Raw genomic sequence first — 25,281 nt, forward strand, 5'->3', positions numbered from 1 at the left:
GCCTTTGTTTTAGAGAAACTGACTATATCAGCAAAGTATTTCAACCGTTTGCCTAACTATCTGTCCCTGAATGAAAGGAATGCAGACCCAGAGCAAAAAAACCCAACTAGTTTTAGGGGTGCTACTGGTTAAAATAACGTAACTTCTATACGTATTGGATCTGCTTATAATTGTGATCCTGTAAGTCTAATCAAGAGTATTTTTCACTCATGTAACTGTAATAGGTATTTAGCTTATTGGTTTATGCTTTTCTGCAGTGCCCAGTCATTCCCTCAGCGAGTGGCTTTGCCTGCTGTGATTCCACGTACATTACTGACTGAAGAAGCCGCAATGCAACAGCAGACTCCAGGCAAGTGGGCTGAGCTGGGGTACACCTCCTGGGAGAGGAGCCTCACTCCACAGCAGTTGCTAACCTCCACCTCCAGGCACACTGGACAGGTTACTCTATTGGACTCAGAAAGTGATGGAGGAAGGAACGTGTTCCCCATCGTGGAGGTTGCTGGATAGCTTCATATTAATTATATGAAGCACTTAATGAACCCAGTAATGGCTCAGCTTTGTACCAAGTCTGCAAGACCTCAGGACTAAGCCCCGCCAGGCTTTCTCTGTCTGAACTTTTTGATCTACATGCAGTTTTGTTTTACTTGGTTAAGCTGTAGCAGCAATTTTGTAATTGAGTAGGTGCCTATGGCTAATTTCTTATGACCACAGTTTATATAGATAGAAGTATCAAGCAGTCATTCTGTGTAGAGTGAGGTATTTACTGCCACTAACAGGATGAGCTACAGGCTTGTCATGAGAGCAGTGGCCTTCAGAAGTAAAGGCAGAGCAGTACAAAAGCAGGGCAGTACATGTGTGAAGCAAGAAGAGATGGGCCATCACTGGAGACCCCACAGCTATGAACAACTCAGCCAGATCAGCATGGGGAGTGTGTATGTGGTTAAGCCCAATATAAAAAATCAAACAACAAACAGAAGAGCTCTTAAGAGAGCTGTGGGCTTCAGCTTACTTCAACAAACACACTCCTTTCTGGTGACCGGGGGATGCTCAGTGTCATGATGGTGGGCATATTCTAGATAATGAGATTCACATTTATATTGTCAATCATATACTGCAATTGGTATACTCCACTAACTGTAATTTCTAATTAAATTGTGATTTGAGTGCATTGTTGTGTTACTGAGCTAAATCAAAATCCCTTGTAACTGCAAGCAACGTCAAATTAATTAAACTTCGTACTGTATATTAAGTCCTTCACATGTGCAATATCTAGAAGAACACGGTCAAAGAGTATTGCATTATGACAGGGTCTCAAGAGCAGAAAAAGGTAACATTCTAGAAACAATTTCAAAATTTAGGCTGCTATCATCTCACCATATCTACCCCTTAAATAAAAAAAAATCCCAAGTTTCTCATTAGAGGCAACTATAGAATAAGTTTGTGTCACCAGAAATTTCACAGATAAATACTTCATTTTCACCACAAAGGAGGAAAAAAGGAGAAGTTCATGCTACACATTGCTAAAATCAATTTATTGTGTAATTCTAAACTGGTTTAGTGTTATCATAATTACATAACTCACAGCCAAAGTCAAGCTTATTTGGGTAGTAATGTACCTTAATTAAGTTTAAACTTAGCTTAGCATTTGCTGGGTTCTATTTTTCTTATTTGGGGTAAACAGAATTGTAACAGATTTTATTAAAGCATAACATGCAGAGCGTTCAACTACCCATTAAGTAGCTTTTTCTAGAAATAGAAAAGAATTGACTTACTCACAGAAAGATACAGTTCCGTTCAGTAGCAAATGCATCAGTAGCAGAAAATGCCATCATGTGAGAAAACACACAGAAACAGATAGGAAAACATAATAGAAGCATTCAGTTTTTCAAACTGACATAAAAGGAACAAAAATGGCTAAAACAAGGACAAAAATTAAATATCCTGCAAAAATCCCTTTCAAAACTCAACTTTTAAGAGCAAGCTGCATGGGAAGTACTGTCAAGACAAGTTAAAGGAGAAGGGTCACTGTGGAATCTGGAGATTGCTCTTACTGTTATTCCTTCATTTCCAGAGAAGACAGAAGAAATAAAAACAATTACTAACTGAAGAGTTCACAGTTTAGTCTTCTAACAGCACTTTCTTTTCTCTGCAGAAGTATGATGGTTTTGAAAGCCATGGGCCTCACCGCCTCATATATTTTCTATGCAAATAAAAATTACTATTGATGGATATTGCTTAATTCAAACATAGAAATAGAAAAATACTGAAAACGTAAGATTGCTAAATCTCATAAAGTGTACAGAAACATGATTTGTGACTTCCTTTTAGACAAGTAGGGCAGAGCTGGGGGAGACACACCCAAAATCTCTGCTCCCCTGTGCATTTAAAAAGGGATGTTATGTTGACCTCTGAATCATTCCAAATGCCACAAAAAAGTTGCCTAAACCCATGGCATGAACTGTATTTTTACAGCAGCAGTGCTGAAAAGCCCAGTCCTTGAAAACTAACTGGCAAATGGATCCACCAAAACCCAAAACAACACACTCAACCTTCCATAACACAAAGCTGCCACCTTCCCTTTTTGGATGGTTATTTTCAACTCAGCATCCCAGCAGCATTCCCCATGTGGCTGCCTAAGTCCACATTTGTCAGTACAACAGAGGGGAGCTGTCTCGGTACAGGAAAAAGCACATCTTGACCAGGCACTTCAAACTCTTTTAAGTTAACTTAGATCTCCATCTCAAGTGACTTTAAGGGGAGATCAAGAATCTATTCCACTATGCTGGTTAAAAGATGTGGGTTGAGGTGTAAAAATATTTTACATTTTAAAAAGCCCTAGTGAACAAGACCAGAGAAAAAGAAATCAACAATGTTAAAATGTTACAATTGTAAAATGTTAAAATGCTATAATTTTAATCTACTAAAATTTAAATTCAATTGAACTTGAGATCAGTATTACTACCTTCTTAGGGTACCTTTATTCCAAGTTTCAAATTCTTCCACTACTGGCAAAAAATCCAAGAAGGCAAAAGTGCTTGTGGATCAGCAAAAGTGTGTTCATATATTGGCTGCATGATAAGAAAGGATATTTTGCCTTTCTTTGTGATGGCCTTAAATTAGCATCAGATTGGGCTGTCACTAAGTGACATTCTACTCAGCTTCTCTGAAATTCTTGGCTTTGAACAACTAATTTTTCAACATTATTTTAAGTCAAAATAGCATCATATTTAACTCTAATTTTAATCTGATAATTGTTATTTTCTTCCCTCTCTGCAAAGATGTTTTTGCTGGGAGGATATTTTCACTCAATACTCTTTTATCAGACTAAATGGTCACATAAACCTTTCCACTCGCAGCTCACTTCAAACAATCCCATAACTACATAGTTTGGATTACCACCACATTCTCTTATCAGTGAAGTAATTTTTAGTTTCTCCATACTGCATCAACTATGGTTATGCATATTTCACATGGCTTACAGGATACAGGGTTCTGAATATGAATCACTTTTCCAGGTCTTCATTCTTGTCAGCTGCCATTTACTGAGGAGCACAACATGAATACATTCACGACTGCTGCACAGTGCTGGGTGAAACCAGTCCCAACTATATCAAGGATGCTATAGAGCAGAATGCATAGTAATTACACTACATGATTTCCTTCTCCACCAACCTCTGCCATGACGCTCTTCAAAACTTCTCCACAGAACTCCCCATTTGCAGTAGTAGAAGCATACATCTCAAAAACAACCCCCATCAACTGGAGGACGTACCTGGGAAGCACTACCTGTACTCACAAAGCTTCGTATTTCAATAGTATGTTGGTCCATCCAGCAACTTTTAAGTATGGCATCCACTGTACAGACTGTACTACTCAATACGTATCATACAGGTAAGTCTAGTTCTTATCTAAAATCAATATATTAATGAAAATAAAAGATGGCAAAAAGGAAGAGGAATATCTCCCGGGAATACTTTAAAAACTTAAGTGGAAACAAGGGAGTCCTGTAACTAAGGAAGTGAATATATTGACATGGTACTTAGAGAGATGATGAAAGAAAGAGATATTGATTTAATATAATTAGCATGGTTCTGAAATACAGCTGGTAAAGCTTTTACAGGCAAAGATAGAGCCTGATGTTTGAAGGGAAGCAAAACATGAATGTATCATAACTGAACCTATTTAGAAAAGCTACAGAATACTTAGGGTTACTAATTACTGGTTCCTGTAAGGCAAGAATGAGATTTTACTTTGGTGAATATCACATATTACAATATGGGATGCATTATATTAGGAAACACAGCTGCAAAAGTCATTCCGTGGTCAGACTTGGGGTCTAATACCTGGATAACTGTATGAAATGTGACAACCTGCTAGTCAGACTAGATGATTCCACAAGTTTCTTCTGGCCTTAAAAAATAGTCGGAATTGAAACACCCATATAGATAGTGACTTTGTTCTAAAACTTCAATCATGAGATAAAGACATGGGAAAAGTAATCTAGCACAGCCAAGAAAAGAAATTAAATCTTTCAACTTCTACAGCCATTTCTATCTGCAGTTTTACTTACATATACATATATAAGATGTGCATGATACATGTAACAGTTTCCAAAGAGTACCAACACCTAACATACAAGTTCACTTAAGTCATGTATATTTTCCTTATTTAATACTGATGTACAATACAATGCTGAGTCATTATTACCCTGTATGTGTTTTTAAGTCTAATTTTAACCATAATTTCTTGACAAACTAGTAGCTTTCTAATGGGAAAATTGGTGAATATTTAAAAGTAACAAGTCTTAAAAAGCTGGGATGTTTTTAACTCTGAAGATGACACTTCTATTCTTGTTTTAGCAAAAAAAAACCCACCAAAAAAACCCCAGAAAACAAAACAAAGAAACAAAAAAAAAAAACAAAACCAAAAATTGTTATCAGCAACTATCTCAAAGCCAAAGACTTCTGTTTTCTCTGCAATCAGAACTATGAGTTAAAGAACCTATTAATTAGTCACTTATTTAAACAGCGTGAGAAATATTCCATAAGTCTTAGAGCCTAAGCTTTTTCTTCTGGAGAGAGGGGGTAAATGAAGACAGGCATCTGGAAACAAGTATCTTTATTTGAAATAAGTAGATTTAAAAAGGATTCAAAAGAAATATTAAACATTATGCAACTTGGTCTTTGCATATGTTTTCTGAAAGGGAAAGGATATTGTAAAAGGCTACTGAAAGGCTTTTGAAAAACAGGCTACTACTAAGATGGCAAAGGGAACTAGAGTCACAAAGAAACTAAAACAAATATCTATTTTTTCTGAGTTGAATATAATTGTCGGTGCTTCAAGATGGAACTCACTCTTAGGAAATTATTTTATCTTACATTCTCCAAGTGTTTTTATTAAACAAATCTGACACAACAAGCTTCTGCTAGGTCACTGTCACATTCCTTCTCAGCTTCCAAGGGAGAAGTTTCTGTATGCCAGGAACTGAAGTACACATATGAGTATGTATGAACCACATCTATCTGCAGACTTCCACGAAAAGCATCAGCTTTAATACTTATTTACTCAAAAGGTCCTCCAGGAGCTATTTCTACCTTCAAAACGTCATTAGTAATAGCTCTTTTCCCGGGAATTTTTTAACACCAAGTGGGGTCAGAAGTGTCTTGCACGTGCTTTTTGCAGAGGAAATAGTTGTATCTATCACATATGTTCTCACAAATCATAGTCCTGATCTCTCACTTTGTTGAAGATTTTTTCCCGTATTTACACATACAAAAGCATATAACAAATCAAAACCAGAAATGGCATTAGGTTTTCCAAAACCTATGAAGCATGTGTTTGCCAGTATATCGTAAGGAAGAAAAGATCCTCTTCATACAGACATTTTATCACGTTTTGTTCAGCACAGACAACTGAAACTATTTGTCTGATAGTTTAACATTGCTTGATAGTTTCTCTTTGAAGAACTTGATTCTGATTGTCTAAAAACAAACAAACAGCACACCCCCCCCCCCCCCCAACAATTTCTGTGAAAGTGAAAGCTATTAACCATTCTTCCTCTTCATGAGGACAGCTTGAAAATACCTAAGCCAAAGCTCACTGCCTGGCATCTCACGATCTATTAGACATACACTGTACAATTCTGACATTCCCTTCAGCACTGCCTGCTGACCTTAAGAAAGTTTGCAGCAAGGGAAAAAATATGGTTTCATATTCTTTAACCATCAGATCTTCTCAATTGCATCTTAGAAGTCTGAAACCCAAAAGTGATTCAGCACACTTGTCCATAGGTAAAACACAAATTAAATGGCTTATAAATTAAAGCAAGGAGTTTAGGATTTGAGTTTCCTAAAATCAGCCTATCTCCTCAACAACAAAATACAGACTTCCTATTTTGACAGAAGTCTTCACCTTGAAAAGCACATGGCTAAATCATCTGATCCAGTTATTACCAGCATGAATGTCACTTTACATTTGACATATCAAGCACAATTTTTTCGACCCAATAAATTTTCTCAACCCAATAAATCTGTTCCTCAAAATGGCACAGCATAGGGATATGTGTTCTTCAAACTAAGCACAACAAACCTTCAGATTTTCTGAAAAAAATGTTTCACATAGGAAAATTAAGTAGAGCAAATAAATATAACATCTCTAACTTCTCTGTGTCTTTCATGTATCCTGCCTTCTTCAAAGACTGCAAACACCTATCACAGACATCAATATCATAAATTCCACCACTTAATCTGTTGCAGTCACTCAAGGACACTATTCCAGTTATTTCATGAGAAGTAAAACATGAAGTTGCCACAAGTGTTCCAAGAGAATTAAAAAAGGGAACTTTATTTAAAGTTAAGCATCAGCACAGGTGAAGAAAATGTAACATATTTAATTCATCAAAACATACCTTAATTATGAACTCAATAATCTTTTCCTTAGTTAGTAGTACTTTTGAATAATTGTCTGTGTTCGTATTTCCGAAACTCTAAGTATATTTTGGTCTACAGTCAAAGGGCACATAAAGCAACATCACATACCAGGCAGTAAAGTAATTAGTACTTTCTTCTAAAAAAGCAGAGGACTACCCATCTGAACAGTTAGAAATTTACTTCATTTACTCCCCTAATGCAGAATCAGTGTAGTGCATTTCATCTGCCTGAAGCACAGGATGGTGGCAATACCTAGAATTCTTCCAACAGAACATTAAATAATGGAATTCTGTCAAAATACAAAATACTGTGGGGAACAGAAAAATCCCAAAAGTAGGTTTGGAGTTTTTTTGTGGGTTTTTTTTTTTGTTTTTGGGGGTTTTTTGGTGGGTTTTTTGGGTTTTTGTGTGTGTGTGTGTGTGTTTTTTCTTTCTTTCAAATCTTTACTAGAAAATAAGTAAAAGAATATTGGAGTTACATGGTTTTCCCAGTAGTGACTGCGGCTGAACATAAATGTGTGCCATTAAGCCAAATTTACTGAAGTCACCATACAGTCTGAGGAACGCATTCAGATTAAAAAAAAACCAAAACAAAACAGTCTCATTTTTTATCTTAGTACAGTTTTCCAGCTTCAAGACAAGCTTCAAGCTGACTAGAGATCACCTATCAAGAAAGAAGTTTACTTAACAGGACACCTGTGAAATTTTGGTACCTTAAACCACAATATTTAAAGAGATTATCTTCTCTAGTCAGCAGTACCTTACGTTATCTGGCTAGGCTGTTCTTGGTAATAAGGGAATGCAGAACTCCTTTGTTACAGGTTCCTTTTCGCTGTAGTTCACAGGAATCAGAAATGACTTTGCTAATACTTTACCACTTAAGATCCTTTTCATCTAGTGCATTCAGCACTGATCCCCTCTAGTACTCAATTCACTGATTTACAGGGGTGGGAGGTTCAGTTGCAAACTACATAACCAGATATGAATTAGTAATATCATTACAAAACCCAACAACAGAGAACACTATTCAGTATCGTGTTTCAGATTCTAACAGGCAGAGCAGCATATCTTCTACCTCTGTAATTTCCCTGCACACTTTTTCAACATCAGAAGTCAAAAGCTAAGGCAGGTATTTTTCTTCACAATAGTACAGTAACACAGGCTAAAACACTGGTACATGCCCAAGTAATAAGACTGTCCTGGAAGAGAAACAAACACCTAAACCATGGCTAAATCAAATACAACAACATGCCATAAATCTTAAGACAAAACTCCATGTTACAACTTTTCTTTCTTGCACTCCTCTTAAGAACCAGAAAATAGGACAAACCTTCAACACCAAAATAGAGAACTGGTACATTTCAAGAAGAAAAAATGAAGAGCAAGGTCATAATTTTTATAAAAGCCCAATGATTCAACAGCTATTACTCCAATGGTGTTAGATATCATAAGATAAATTAATGTATAATTTTAATAAAAAAGCACTGAATGTCTTAGGCATGGAGAGATCACTATAATTGGAGAAATAATTTAGACACATTCAGCAAGGAGAAAGCAGACTAAAAGCAGCTATTTTTTGACGTCTCTCTTTGGAATACCTGCTGCTGCTGGTGAGCCAAACAGCGTAACAATGAAAACCAGCTGTTTGCATGAACTGCAATATTAACCATCTCCTGTTGTACAAACAGGCACTAAGCAAAAATTTAGATACTTGGTCCACAAAAATTTAGATTAAGATGTCCAAACCTGACTTGTTAGAATTGAGCAGAGAATCACACTAAAGATCTTTCTTTCAAAAATTTCTAATACCTTTGGTTTTAATCATCCAAGGCTTATAGTCTCTGTCCCTACCCAATTTTGCCCTAAAAGAATCAAGTTTTACACAAAAAAAAATGTATATGTTAAATTTTAATTTTCTTTTAAATCCTTTTAACTAAAAAGTCTAGGATAACATCTACAACTATTAATTTGTCTATAGTTCTTATATGCCATGCCTATGTGCTATAACTTCACGTGCAAATTGACAACAAGGAGAGATGCCTGAAAACCCCCATTCACAACACAGAGTGAAAGTGGAGAATAAAATGAACAATTTGATTAAATTATGTTAAATTTATTTTAGGACAGAACACAGAAGTATACTGACATGAAGAAATATTTAACATTCTTTGCAATATGCATCTATGAACAAAATGATTCAGATACCAGCTATGAAACCTTTCTGAAAAAAAGAACTAAATCATATTACTGTTTTCTAGCCTGCAGATGCAGCGCTTGCATACCTGTTCTTTAACTGAAGCTAGAATGGCAGAGGTTGTCTCAGTTTCAGAGCCATCGCCATTGGATGTGTTCAACACAGGACTAAGGGAACTTGTCTTGTCAGAAGACGAGGGCTGGTCTGGAACAGGCATATTTTCTGCAGTATTGGAAAAACAAGAGAGTGATTTTGTTATTAGAAACCTGATACTTATCAGACATCATATGCATGTAAGAATAAAAATACTAATGTTAAGGAAAAAATTGTAGAACATGCTTCTGTTCAATAATATAGAATTACTGTATCACTTATTTAAAACTAAAACTAGTTCTAATTTAATTATAAAAGAAAATATTAAATGATCTCCCAGAGTTACTCCAAAATATTCACCACAGTACATTTAGAGAGGATTCATATAATTTACAGCTGTGATTTTTGTATACTACTCCAGTGGTAGCATCCAACATGAAATTACAATGTCATGAAAGTAATGAATCATGAAATGCTTTGCAAACAGAAAATGAACAAATGATACATGAGAGAAACATAAGACATCTAGTGTTGACTTTCTAACGTGTGATTATTTAGTATGTACTATATTGTAAGCCTAGGTAATGAAATTGAACTTTCATCTAGTCTAGAAGGTGATTTTGAAAACATTTTATCAGAGTATTTTTGAGAAAAACAGTACAGAAGTTAAGTCATTTTTAGAGACCTGTTAAAAAAAAAAAGGATTCTTAGCACTTAAAGGCATTTCTAGTATTCTTTTTTAGAGAGCAAAACAGCGGTGAGACTGGAAAGATTTATCTTTCTGACAGCTGAGCTACAGTGTACCATCTCTTTTTAAACGTCACCATAGGTACAGCTCTGCAGGCAAGTTGTGCCACATTCCAGAAGAAAGGGAGCGGAGAGGCAGCTTGCATAGTTATGTGCAGGCAAGTTATGAATTAGGATAAGAACACATTTAGGTGGGTGCTGGCCAGAATTACTCTGTGTAACTGAACTGGCCCACAGGCTGGCAGCTGGACAGGCCTCCTGAAGAGCAACGGGGATATTCAGAGGGATATCATCAGAGGGATCCTACATGCACAGCACTTGTCATTCACATCAATGGCAGAACGCCTGCCTTGGCTCTATTCTACTTTTCAAAGCACAGATCTTATAAAATACAGCTTCTTCTTGCAGAAATAAGAAGCCCGAAGCGTTGAAAAGGGAACTTGGTAAAAGGAAATATAAAATTCAATACCCACAGCAAGCATGCCTGCACCAGTCTGCCATGGAAATTAGGGCTCTAAAAGAAGGGGAGATGACATTCTATAATGCTTTGGCTCTGAAGCCACAGTGCTGCCCAAGAACACCCATTCAGCCCAGCTGGGTAGCCTGTGCCAAAAGCTTTCTGAAACTGAGGACACTGGCATACGTAAGACAAAACCACAAAAATACAGATTATTCATTAAAAAGTCAATTATTTCTCATAAGAGAAATCTCCCTACATCTCAGGCTAGATTAGTTTATATACTAAATAATGAGATTACATATAATTTTAATTAATGAAGCTACATCTTTTCATATGGCTCACTTTTTGTAAGTAAATCACTGAAAGTGGTAAATACCAAAACTTTTGCTCCAGTAATGTCCTTGCTCCAGTCACGTACACTATTTGAAGTTAAACTTTAAAAACTCAGATGATATACCTGTCTTCCTCTACCACAAGTACACTGTACAAAACTTCTATATGAGTACAATACCTCAATCTAAAAGGACTTCTGAATTGTATTTTCTTATTTTCTGCAACAAAGGAACCAGCTTAACAAGTTACCTAGTTTGTGGCATACAATTAAAGTTGCTACTCTCTTGTAAAGTACCACAGAAAAGACATGTACACACATACATAAACATGCTTATTCTATTACCTTACTTTCAAACAATCTAATTATTTTTCTCTTTACTAAATTATTAACTCCAGTATCACAATAGAAAGCAAAGTAATTTCTTTTTTTGTATTGCAATTTACCTGCAAAAATACAAACGGCCTAACAGTTAATTTTGTAGAGCTATATTTGCAGAAAACATCGAAGTGCAACAATCCCTGCTATCAACTCCATAGCTTATGAAATCCAGCTGAAATTTGTGCACAGGAACGAGAGAGACCACAGATTCAGGAATATGGGTAAGGACACACGAAGCGGTCCTACCATGCTTACAGACACTCTGGGAGGTGGAGAGCCGTACTTCCCAGTCGGGCTGGCTCACCAGGGACACACGTGGAACTACAACTGCACTGGGACAGGAAGAAATACCACAGTTGTGAATGAGATGCCTGCTAAGCAATTTCAGACACACTGGCTGAAAGTAGCTCCCCTGCTGCAGGATCGCTTTATCTGCAGTTGCAAAGAAGCCTCCTGGAAAAAGCCCCTTTGCCTGCTTAGCTCACCCTCATGCTCCTCCAGGGCTGCCTGACCCTGGCAGGGAGACTCTACTGAATCAGCTGTTTCATAAATACTAGTCCAAGGAGGTAAACCCCAGCAAACTAAACAAGACTATGAGTCAAGAACTTGGTCTTGCTCCCAGCTCTGCGAGTAACTGTCATTTGACATCCATTTAAATTTTCCTCTTCACCTGACAAATTAAGATGACTTACCTGCTCACCCCATCCCCAGCACCCTACCACAGAACACAGTTACTGGGCCTGACTGGGAAGACACAAATGCCACCTGGAATGCCTCTTGCTGCAATCCAGGAGACCCTCGTTTCCATAGTGCACCTTGCTGTATCAGGTAAAATCAGCAGGGGTTTGATAAGTGTGCATGTCTGGGAGTGGGGCTGCTGCAGAGCTGACCTGTGTTGGAGGACCTCAAGTCTAACATGTAATGAGAAGATGGGACACCAGGATGGGTCCAGATGCCTTCTCTGCATGTTCATTTAATTGGCTATCTTATTTATTTCTGAATACCAAAATCAGTAATTTAAAGCTTACATTAATTGACAACATATCTTAGTAAGTGAAATTCTCAGGCTCAAATACTAGTTTTGGCCTGTGACTAAGAACAAATCCAAATGAGGCCCACCAAAGCATGGTGGTTTTCTGTTCCGATTAGGTTTTCAGGAAGATGGGGGAAATGAGCCTGCCTGAGTTGCTGGAAAAAAAAATTATCTGCTACACAAAATGCTTGCCCTAGCACAAACACTCCAAAATATTTAAAGTGTATTTGAAAGGGACAGCAAGGCCACATGGTCAATGGGGAAGCTGCTTTATGATCGAAACTAAGCTACTGTTAAGACACCACCAATTTCTGTGTGTTCAAAACCATTACATCGCTGCCATACAGGCAGCAACTGCCTTTTGTTATTCTGAACTTCTCTGGGGACTGTATTCAACTTTATCAAATTTTAATTTTTAGGCTCTAAGTTTTTGTAAACTTTGTTTCCACCAAAGAACACCTCAAAAACTGCTTTAGTAATCTAGAATTTTGCAAGCATCAGTTTACATGAAAAAAAAAATCATCAGATTACACAACCAAGTGCTGCAATAAACTGTACTTTTGTCAAATAGGCTCAAAATCTGAACAGAAAAGTAGCTAGTATTCTACAACCACCACATGTTTCCAGGATTTGGGTTTTTCTAAAAAATACATATCTTCAAAGGGGGCTGGGGGGAGAGGTAAAAAAAGGCACATTGCATATCCTCTTCATCTAGAAACAGAGAAATCACAAGGAATGTCTCTGACTTTAAAAGTAATGTTTTGTGCATCTATATGTTATGTATACATTATTTTATATAATGTATCGATTATATATTATATATAGATATATGTATATATAATATATAATATCATATATATTGTGCATAAATAAATAAGGTATTTATTTATTTATAGATAATGAGATAGATAAAGATCTATCTCATTAGTTTACTACTACAATTGTTCAAAGGGGAAAGATTGCAGCCAATTGCACTTAGTAAGCTATCATCCATCACTGAATCTATAGCATGATGTTATCCAGCTGAGCTGTTACCATTATATATTTTAACACTTTTTCATTACACAAATTCATATGAGAAATACCATATAGAAAGGAAGCACAGAATGCGTTTTCAAAAGCTACAGAGAAGCTACTGTACCAAAGGTAGTTGTATAAAATATATATATATATGAATCAGCAACAGTGTTTCAACAGCAAACACCAACACAGCAAAGGCCTGTGTTTGCACTAGTCCATCTGCTCAGAGATGGACTTGTAATTTAGCTCAGACTTCAGTACAAGAAATCGGACAGACTCAGGTTTTAATGAGACTTAAAGCTGCCAGTACTGTAGAATTACAGAAAATATGTCTGAAATAGGCCTCCAAGGCCATAGGCCACTACGAAATCTCTAGATAAGGCAGATTTTTTTCCCTAAGTCATTCTGGATATTTAATACACATAACCAGTCCCTTACAGCTCCCCTCACCACAGCTTCCCTTGGCCGCCTCCCTCTGTTCCAGGCACCACTGGCCTTACTGGTAACAAACTTGCTTCAGTGTTTAATGTAATGCACGTACGCTTAGTGTTCCCTGTACTACCCAGCATGGACACAAAAACCTAATTCCAACAGTTTTCTTCAGAAAAACATTCTCCCACATCATGTTGACCACTGTACCTTTCCTTCTGCTCTGGCTTCTCTCCTCCGGAAAAGCTACCCCAAATTCTTCCCATTTTTCCCCACAGAATAAGCTGGCTGATAGCTTTTTAACCCTCACTCCTGAGAGCTTAGCACTCAAACTGAAAGGAAAACTAAAGCAAATAGAAGAAAAAAAATAAGAATTAAGCAGTTTAACAGAGTACACCATAGCTGAGCAACTATAGCACAGAAGTACATCAGCTGCATTTAATTTCCACAACAGCAACAATATTTCCTAACTGTCATAAAAATACAGATGAGATTCTCCAAGTCAGAGCATACACATGCTCCTGAGAGAATCAAATTAAAATCTTAGATGATCATAGATAGATGAACAGGAAAAATACTACCAGCCTTTTGGGAACATACTGGGAAGTCAGATATAAATCATTCATGAATTCCCATACTCCACAGCATTGGCAAAATTCTATCTCAAGTTCGACAGCACACACACACCCCCCCCCTTTTTTTTCCCCCGTGTCTTTCTAAGAGCATCCAAAAACTTTATTTCACTTTAACGAAAGAAAAAACCACATAACCAACCCTATAAACCCAAACAAAACCACCCTCTCCCCATGGACCGGGTGCAGGCACTGGCAGCAGTGGCAGCCCCTGTGAGGCAGTGTCAGGGCTGCCCCGCGCCGGGCACAGCCGGTTCCAGCCGGTTCCAGCCGGCTCCACCGGCCCCAGCGCAGGGCACAGCTGAGCCCCGCAGCCACGGGCGGGCACCTCGGGGAAAGCCGGGCTGAGAAAGGGCAAAACGGTGCCCGGCAGCCAGGGCTGAGGGCAACGGGGTGAGAAACAGCCCGGCCAGCCCCGAGGGGGGAGCGGGAGGGGGGCAGGGGGCTCCGGGCGCCCCCGCACAGATGCCCCCGCGGGCCCAGGGCATACCCCGGCGGGGCCGGTGGTTCCCTGCAGCCCCTGGGAAGGGCCCAGCTGGAGCTGGGAAAAGTGTGAGGCGGAAGGAGCAGCAGAGAGGAGCTGTATGGACTGACCACTGCTTCCCATTCTCATCCCTCGCATCACCCAGGGGGGAGGAGGCAGCGGCTTTGGGAGTGAAGGGAGGACACTGAGCCTGGGGGAAAAAAGTGGAGGTGTGGGGAAGTTATTTTAGCTTTTCTCTGTTTTTCACAGTCCAACTCAATCGGCAGTAAATTAAGTGTATTTTCCTCAGGTCGACTCTGTTTTCCCAGTAACTGGTCAGTGACCTCCATGTCTTCATCTAGACCCGGGAGCTTCTGCATCTTACCTTCTCCCCTGTCCTGTTGAAGAGGGGCTGGGTAGGGTCTGCCAGCCCGACCAGGTCAACCCACCCACCCCCCACCAGCTGCTTTTGACTTTAACAAGAAAGGTAGACAGAAATGGCCTGGGTTTTTCTTTTCTTTTTTTTTTTTTTCTCTTTTTTCTCCTTTTTTTTTCTTTTTTTTGTTTTTGTGTGTGTGTGTGTAGGTTTTGTTGTTGGTTTTTTGTTCATTTGTTTCAGTCTTGTGACAACATGGATTCCTGAATAGATGGATACAATCTATGGTTGTATACACTATACAGCTATAATCTGCAACTACCACGGTCACCACCTCATGAGCCAATGAAAGCCTCATCACATTAAGATTCCTGTTAAATCACTATTAAGTACAGTGGTGGAAGTATTTAAAAAAATTGGACAAAATCAGAAGCAGAAAAAAACCTCAACAATATATAGCTATGGAAAACCAGTATGATAAACATTATACAAATAAGGCCAAGCTATGTAACTGAATACCAGTTTATTGTCTGGAGTACACATGGGCAGACGCTGCTCAGTGAGGAACTGAATCCAAAGAAACTCAATAGTTTACATGGGTACACTGGTTACTTTAACTCTCCATCAAAATAATCTGAGCAACGCTTCTTTATGCTTTGCTGTCCACCTATTATAGTTCCATAATCGACTACCAGGCATTCATCTCAATCCATACAACTAATTTCAACAAAAACTTCTTGTTTTGCTTTTTGTTGTTGGCTTTGTTTTGAAACTTTTTAGCCTTTATCACTTTGTGTGAATTAAGTTTTTTAAAGAAATTTGAATAAAATCAGTTGACAGAATTAAAAATTATTGACTTTTGGAAAAGCAGGTTAAAAATAACTTTTGCCATGGAACTACTCACCAAAAACTTAAAATCTGACCTGAGTCCTACTGGAAGCATTACTCCTAAGATAAACAGGCCAGAGAGGGTCAGTGGGTTGGTTCTTGACTCTGAAGGTAAGTAAAAAATAAGCTACCCTTCCTTATAGCAGGATTTCATGCCTTCTCTGAAGCAATACAATCAACTTGGCTAGTTCCAAGGTCAAATTGCAAATGGCTGTTCAGGCTGAACTCAGGCACAGAGGTACATACCCAACAAATACACAGAGGTGCCTTCTACACCATACATAAATCCTTAGGTAAAACAAAATAATGATGTCATTTCTAAACGCACATGAAAATGGCAATGTCAGATGTTATGGTTTCACTTGAAAGCTTAATTTTGCACGCACACTTTGATTTTAATCATACTGGGAAAGCACTTTATTAAGCAGGAAACTAAGGAGGTATAGCTATGAAGACATCCCTGGTAAAAGCATTTTGGTGGCATAGTTCGCCAGTGACATGTTGCCACTCTTTCTCAGATGGGGCGGCTACACCTGCCTTTCAACGATCTTAACTCTCCTCCTCCTCCTCCACATCAGAAATGCTATGCTACATTCACTGCATCCATGTAGAGCATTGAAAAAAAACTAGAACTGAAAAAGTAGCAGCATCAACTGTAAACTGAGCATTTCATTCCTTTTCCAACTTAAACAGCATTGTTTTAATAAGTTATTTTATAATGTACACTTAAAGAAAAAGGGAGTATTGCTTACAGGGGCAGACTTCTATTTTTAAATATTAGATTGATATTCTTTTTAAAGTCACTTCGTTAATGCTGTTTACATAGTCTAATGTTACATCACCTTTTCACGGGTAGAAAGTGTAGACAGGTTAAAAAACCTGAAACAAACAAAACAGCTCTTCAACGGCTGGAAATCTATGGTAAAACCCAAGTTACTCACTACAGTGGCAACTGCATCAAATCAGTGAAATCAGAAAATCCAAATATGTTTCTTTAATAAAAAGATACTGCAGTAAGGAATATGTACTCCCCAGTGGGTCTTTCTTGTACAATGAACCATTTATCAGTGAGAGCATTCATTATAAAAGTGTAAGTTATGCTGTCTTACTGCACAGCAATCAAATGTGGCTTATTACTGAGCTAGTCTGGAGAACCATGAATAACACTTAAGTAGCCTTGGATAAGAACCAATCACTTAAAATAATCCAATATGCAATTATGTATCTAGAAATGCTTCCTTTCCTCTACCTTAGATATGCTGTATAGAGATTACAGTATGACTACCATTTAATAATAAGAATTGTATTGTTCATATTAAAGTTTCTCTTACTTTTTTTGCTATTGTTTCAAAATGATGGGGATTTACTGTAAAATGAAAATACTGGAGCACATTATTTTTTTTACCTAAAACTGCATGTTTATGGCTACACTTAAATTTACTGTTTATGATTTCAGTAACTCATATCAAGATTTCAGAAGCAAGGAGTAATACTGATCCTGTTTCTAGCTGGTTTTAATTACAAAATAAATATATTAAATACTCCAACATTCTTCATGATAGTAACTGTATGACTGCCTTAGGAAACTTCTGTTTCTCCCTGCATATGTGAACAACAGTTGTTATTTGAAACCCTACAGTCGTGAATAGCTCTTACATACTAGCTTTGGATAACTGTGGCAAGGAAAAGAAAAAAAAGAAAAAAAAAAAAGGTTTCGCATCTAAAATCATGAAAACCACCAGCTTTCATGCTGTTCACAGAGTCGTTCTGATAAACTAAGTCGTCAGTGGGTGTAAGTTAGGACAACATAGAATACAATAGCCCTGGCCATTCTTGCAAATTATTACCTGTATCACAAGTCATACTTGGTGCAGATATGGAAGGAAAAAATAGCCCAAATAATAATTCTCATTATTACATATTGTAAAGCCAATCTAGACCAACCAAAATGTTTACAGTAGTGTTTTGGAATAAAATCTAAAACAGAAGTAGTAGAAATTGGCACTGCTTGAGGATTTACGTATGCAAGGAATCAGCTTCAGCAGAAAGAGAACCGATTGTATTCCCTTACTAATACCAGACTGTGGAGGTGATGGAAGGCTGAGACAGCAGGATACATATCTACTAACGTATTAAAACTATTCTGCAATGAAGCTGAATCCTTCAGCTGTTCAACAGTGAAACAGGGTAGGAAGACTGTGAAGATGGGCCTTTTGCACACATAACCACTGAAATTATAGATTTCCTCTACTGTCCTATCTTTGCTGACAGGTTGATACAATTTGTGGCTGGGTAAGTATTCTTAAAAATAGGTTGATAATCCATTGCATCAACAGAAAGATAAGAAAATCTGCCAGACCCTGCCAAATACCTCAAAGACGAAATGTCTTAAGATTGCCCAAGTAGTTATCACAACATCCTAAAGCACATATCTCCTAGGTTGAAATTACTAGATGGGAAAAGAGATTAATTAAAGGAGACATGATATCTTTAAAGACCTTTGCAAAGGCTTAAGCTCCGTTAGGGACCAGGGATATGAGGGATCAAGTCAGCAGTCTTCTTATTCTATCTAACCCATCACAGGGGCTTTCCAAAGAGCAAGGGTTCTAGTTTCTTGCTAGGATTGTTCATTGTTCATAGACCCATCCAATTCCCTGTTCACCAAGACAGGCGAGCTTGTCTCTCCTCTTTTGTGACGTCAAGCATTGCATTCTCCGTTATTCAACCATACTATTTGGGTATTAAGCCTCTTAAGTGGATGAAAAAGAATCCTCTAGTTTCAAATTTTAGGTAAAGTTGAGGTTCAGGTTCAGTAAATCATAAAATTTCCGTGTTTTGTTTTGTTGTTTTTTTTCCTACTGCTCTTTGCAGAAGTGTGGTGGAAAATATAAAAGATCCCAACTATCACAGTAAAGGACAAAGACAAGCAAATTCTAAAACCTGACTGAAGAGTAGCTATATTGGCAAACTTCTCCCAACACTTTACTCGACTTATCCTACCTTGAAGTCATACAGATAAACATGTAATACCTAACCTGGAAACCACAATTGCTGGCATATATGCAGCCAGTATATATGAAACTTTCTGTTCCTTCCTCTTCCACAGATGCCTGACTCAAAAAGGCATTTCCTGAAACAATACAAAGACTACAGCTCAACAGGAAAAAAAGTTTCTTCCTCAGGGACTCTCTACTCTTGCCCTGAGTCTGATTAAAACATCCCTATTTTCCTACTCTCCAAAGGGGAAACAAAATTAAGGGGGTTATGCACACAGTAGCCAGTATGAGGTCTCTGCAGGCTGCATCAAATACTTTCCTACCACTACCTACATTAACCAGTGCCAGAGTGCTGGAAGCTGTATGAAACCTGAAGTCTTGCCTAGAGCTTAAGGCATCTGCAATGCTTCCAAACTTTTTAGTTCAAGATGATCCTGTTAAGTACTGTTTTGTTTAAGTAATATGCCATAAGACAAGGCAGTTTTGCTTTTTTCTGTAATACTTAAAATTTCAAATGCTTTGAACTACTATAGAGCCTTCCTCCTTAAAATCAAACAAAAAAAATCCTAAAACATTCCCAATTATTTTAGCACTATAACTCTGATGTTATGACATTATGAGAGAGAAGTTACGGCACTTGGCCCAAAGGGCTTTGAAAAAAAAGATGAGCGAAAGATGGCCCAATTGTAGATATCTTGGTTTATTTTCTCTCAGACTTGAGTCAGCACCACTCCTGAGTACACAAATATTTAAAGATCAGACCCAAACCACAAAGACAGTGAGTTCTATGTCAGCCAACTGCCCCCATCCCCTTTATCTGTCAATATATTGTAGCAATTGAGTAAGTGATTAATCAGGACCTGTAAACCACAAGCTAGCTTGAAAGATGTTGCTACTTCATTGGTACTGAAACCACCTACCTAAACTGTAAGAATTTACCCTGAACAGCTAGCATGCACCATCTGAGAACTGAGCAACCTCCTATAATTCTAATGAAAATATTTCACAGTTGGAGTCAACAACACAATCACAAAGAGAAACCAGCACAAAACCTCACACTTCTGTCAATATTTTAGAGATCTCAGCGTGAGGATTTACAATAATTGATTTCAGTTTTTCTGAAAAGTCTATTCATAAATCAAGCAAAATTGTTCCATTCATGGAATACAATAAAAGAACAGTTTGCTGGTGTTACCGAGGGAACGGGGGTTCTTATTTCAGTGACAATGCCAATATCCTCAAGCACACAGCAAAATGCATATCTGTAAGCAAAAGCCAGAAACACTCCTACAGTGAATTCTGGAAGTCTTGTATAACCTAGATAGCATAGGAGTAGATGGTACTGACCAAGGAAACTACAGGCCCCTCAGCTTCACCTCCATCCCTGGGAAGGTGATAGAACGCCTCATCCTGGAGGTCATCTCTAAGTATGTGGAGGAAAAGAAGGTCATCAGGAACAGTCAACATGGATGCACCAAGGGGAAGTCATACACGACCAACCTGATAGCCTTCTATAATGGAATGACTGTCTGGGTAGATGAGGGAAGAGCGGTGGATGTTGTCTGCCTTGACCTCAGCGAGGCTTTTGTCTCTGTCTGTCACAATATCCTCACAGGTAAGTTCAGGCAGTTTGGGTTACATGAGTGTACAGTGAGGTGGATTGAGAACTGGCTGAATGGCAGAGCTCAGAGGGTTGTGATCAGTGGCTCAGTCTAGCAGGAGGCCTGTAGCTAGCAGGGTCCCCAGGGGTCAGTACTGGGTCCAGTCCTGTTCAATTTTTTCAGCAATGACCTGGGTGAAGGGACAGGGTGTGCCCCCAGCAAGTTTGCTGATGATGCAAAACTGGGAGGAATGGCTGACACACCAGCAGGCTGCACTGCCATTCAGCCAGACCTGGGCAGGCTGGAGAGTTTGGTGGAGAGGAACCTCATGAAGCTCCAAAAAGGCAAGTGTAGGGTCCCGCACCGAGAGAGGAACAACCCCATACACCAGTACATGCTGCGGGTTGGCCTGCTGGAAGGCAGCTCTGCAGAGAAGGACCTGGGAATTTTGGGGGACAGCAAGTTGCCCATGATCCAGCAGTGCTCCCTGGGATGCATTAGGAAAAGCATGGCCAGCGGGTCAAGGGAGGTGATCCTTCTCCTCTGCTACAAAATGATTAGGGGACTGGAACATCTCCCTTATGAGGAAAGGCTGAGAGAGCTGGGCCTGTGTAGCCTGGAGAAGACTGAGAGGGGATCTCAGCAATGTTTACAAATATCTCAAGGGTGAATGTCAAGAGGATGGAGCCAGACTCTTTTCACTAGTGACCAGTGATGGGACAAGGGGCAATAGGTACAAATTGAACCACAAGAAGTTCCTTCTTTATATGAGGAAGAACTTCGTTACTTCGAGGGAGACAGAGCACTGGAACAGGCTGCCCAGAGAGGCTGTGGAGTCTCCTTCTCTGGAGACATTCAAAACCTGTCTGGACACGACACTGTGCAACCTGCTCTAGGTGACCCTGCTTTAGCAGCGGGGTTGGACTAGATGATCTCCAGAGGTCCCTTCCAACCATGACCATCCTGTGATTCTCTGTAACATAATAATGGTGTGTTTCGTTTGGGTTTTATTCATTGGTCATTTATTAACTGGGAGTAACTTGAAAATTTAAGTGATGTTATGTTCTGGGTCTGGTTGGGATAGAGTTAATTTTCCTTATAGAAGCTCAAATAGTGGTGCTGTGGTTTAGGTTTGTGATCAAAACAGTGTTTCAGATACTGCTGAATGGTACTTGCACAGCATCAAGGCCACCTCTGTTTCTCACTGTGCCCCTCAGCAAGGTTGGGAAAAACCACAGCTGGGACAGCTGATCCCAGCTGACCACAGAGATGCTCCATACCATATGACATCATGCTCAGCCATAAAAGTGAGCGTCAGTTTCTCCAAAGTAGCTGTTGCTTGGGGACTGGCTGGACATCAGTGTTCTGGTGGTAACTGAGTGCTTTTGCATAATTTCTTACTTTTTCTTTCACTTATTAAATTGTCTTTATCTTGACCCACTAGAGCTTATTTCCCCTCAATTTTGCCTGTCCAATTCTCTCCCCTGTCCTGCTGTGGGGATTTCACAAGCAAGTGGGTGGGGGGTTAGCTGCTGGCCAGGGTCAACCCACCACACGCCACGATGAAGCAATTCCCTACCAAAAGTAATAAGAGAAAAAAAAAAAAGTTTGTAATGCAAGAGATGAGGTCAATGGCACCAACACCTAAGGACACATGTTTGTTACAAAGAACAGAAATAGCAAAGCAAAAGCACAGCCCTTTTGATTCTGAGGCAAGTAATCCACTATGTGCTAAAATAGGCTGTTTATTACTACTGCTTTAAATTTAAATTGCAGGCTGATTCATGCTGACTACTCTTAATGTTTCCCATGGCTCTGAACCTGAAGGAGGATAGACAGTTTTGGTATTGGTGTAATCTCAGGACTAATCTACTTCCTCACTAATTCCTCCAGTTAAGGAGCTTACTTATATATCATACTGAATTGCACAGATTCTCTTTGCCTCACATCTCACTTTTACCAGAACCCAGACAGCAGGATGCATATGTCCAAGCCTCATACAACACTGTACAACGTACCTCCAGACTAATCTACAGAGACACAGTGTCTAGCAGTTAGGGCTCCACTAGCCAACCAAGAAAGCAGTCACTCTGGGACTCCTCTCATGGGTGTATCCCTCAAACAGAATGCTGACAGAAGAGCATGAAGTCTCCTCACTTATTTACTACACGCTGAAGTAGGGACCTGCTGGAGTAAGGATGTCTTCTCCTTTAAATGGCTGGATTCACCTCCCCCAGCCTGAGATGAGCATGACAATCAAATGTTTCCTAAGCATTTTCCTGGAGAGCCAAGGTGCGTCTGCAGATAGACGGACTGCAGTGCTTATCTCTCTTTCCACATACAGTATCCTGCTGATGTGATACTGGCAGAGCTGCCTGGTGGGCAGGCAGAGGACTGAGCAGTACTCCTAATGGAAACTGTGGCTGCTTGTCTGCTCACTCCTTTTGATATGGGCTTATGAATACATCCCAGACCCCACAAAAAGCACCAAATCCCACATCAGATTCCTGTGTGATAAAATGAGCTCAGGATCCATAGTTTTAAAGGTGAAGCTGGGAAGTTATACTCTCCTTTCTCCTCCATAAGTGCATCATTTTACATTTATCCACATAATTTTTTATCGCCCAGTATTCTGGGGGTTTGGCTTAATAAACTCCTTACAGTATTTTGAGACCCTAATGCGTCCCCACAGAGAATGCTGTGGTATGAGAAGCTCCCTGAACATACTTCATGGTCAAGAAAGGTGAAAAAAAAAACCTTAGTCTTTCTTTAATTTCTGTAGCAGTTAGCATGAACTATTGTCTAGACAGGATAGCTGTTAGCATAAGGGGTAAATGTTAACCAGTTCTTTACTGTGGCAAAAGCAGATGAAATACAGTCAACCAGCCACCCTGAAGAACAAAATACTTTATGTGTGTTAAAAGATAGCCCAACTATGCAAACAGCCCATTGATCATCAAACAGTGCAAACATCCAGAAGTTTCTGGAACAAACAGATTGTGAGCAGCAACAGCAGCAACTGCAGATCAGAAAAGATCACCATTTAAAAGGACTAATCACAAACATGGTACTCCCTGCCCAGTCCTGTACTTAGACCTGGACCAAATCATCTCTCCCATGGAACAGCAAAATCATGTAATTTTTAAAACTGCATATATGTGTGATGAAAGTCTTTAGGTATCCAAATCCATTTAGTCTCCATACTGTCATTTGGTTTTAAATGGCAAGAATCTCTAACTGTCCCTATTCATTACTAACCCTGCAGTATCACTGCCAAGCTTCTTGCTCCAGACAAGTTTTTATTAACTTTTTATGCCTTTTCTTGCTTCCTAAGCCATTTCTGATGTTCTTATTATGTTTTTATATTGATCCTGCCAAAGTACAAAATTATTTCTCTCTCTTACATGGGAACTCCGCCTCAGCAGTTGATTATGCTGGATACCCATGGACAGCTTTCTTCTGCTTTCTGGCAGTACTCAGTTGTTCACCACTCCAAGTCATGTCCTTCAAGTATACTCAGTGCCTCCTACAAAGAATTAGTCTTGCTATTGACCACTTCTGGCTTCCTTGAGAAGTGTTCTTCCCACACCACCATCTACAGTTGAGCCTAGTCTGGTAGATACTTCGACTCTGCCAATTCCACCATCAGTGAAAAAACTAGAATACAACAAGCTGGCTAGTACCTGCTTTCCTGGTGATAAGCTTTGATCATATAGACTTTTAAAATTGAGGGGTTTACTGCTGCCAATGTACTGCTTCTAACATCATATCTGTACAGCTCTTTGCATTTAACACGCTTGGTATAATAAGTCCAGTTCACTTTCTCCCTCTTTCTCACCTATCAGTAGGTTAATAAACAGTCATATCTGAGCAGTGGTGAGTGAAGGTATTTTAGTTAAGGTCTATAAGAAAAATGATTTTTTGTTTATATAAATATAAATGTATATAAATTTTATTTTTCTATCAATACAATAAACTTGTACTATAAGAAAAATATATATCTTTTGGATCAGAAGATACAAGAAATGTTCATAGGAAAGCAGTGGTAAGTATAATGCTATGAAGTCTGAGAGAAGACAAAGTAACATGTTATCCAGGCAGTTTTGCTTTAGGATATGCATGGACTTTGTACCAATGCCATGGTTTTCTTTGTGTACATGACTGTTCAGAAAACTGTAACTACTAAAATAGTAACAAGAGAAATATATAGCTGATATTACAAGTTTACAGAGGCACAAAGGATGCTAAGTAAACATGAAAAATAGACAACTTCTGTTACCAACAAGTCAAACAAAAAAATAAACTAGTCACATGAAATGGTGCATTTGTAAGGATCAGTCTAGTTTTTCCACAAAATTCAATAGTATTCCTGACACTGTGTGCATCTGAGATGCCATAAAACTTTCTCTAAGTAATTTATATGCCATACCTGGTTATCTTAAAGTGGGGACATAAAAAGTATTACTGTACCAGCCAACCCAACACTCTCTGAGAAAAGAAAATGCTACTGTTTCATTTTTACAGAGTGCAGATGCACAAAAAGACAAAGTATCTCACCTAAGATACAACAGAAACCTTTTGAAGCAGACCAAAGTTGAATCCAGCTCTCCCAAGAGTCAAACTTTTTTGACCTTTATGACAGCATGTACAGTTTAATGGAGAAAACCAAACAGATATTACATCAGTATGATCCTAGCTATTTTTCTAAA

General features: G+C 38.8%; 1 protein-coding gene across 5 annotated transcripts in view; it reads right to left on the reverse strand.

Annotated features, from left to right (window-relative positions):
* CTNND2 (catenin delta 2) overlaps positions 1–25,281 on the reverse strand; it is a 681,093-nt gene that overhangs the window by 546,795 nt on the left and 109,017 nt on the right. For all 5 annotated transcript variants that reach the window (XM_056332605.1, XM_056332606.1, XM_056332603.1 and 2 more), the window contains exon 2: positions 9,211–9,344. In XM_056332605.1, the coding sequence (XP_056188580.1) occupies positions 9,211–9,344 (134 nt within the window). The remainder of the gene's footprint in view (positions 1–9,210; positions 9,345–25,281) is intronic.

This window comes from Falco biarmicus, chromosome 3 (assembly GCF_023638135.1).
Source record: "Falco biarmicus isolate bFalBia1 chromosome 3, bFalBia1.pri, whole genome shotgun sequence".
NCBI lineage: Eukaryota > Metazoa > Chordata > Aves > Falconiformes > Falconidae > Falco > Falco biarmicus.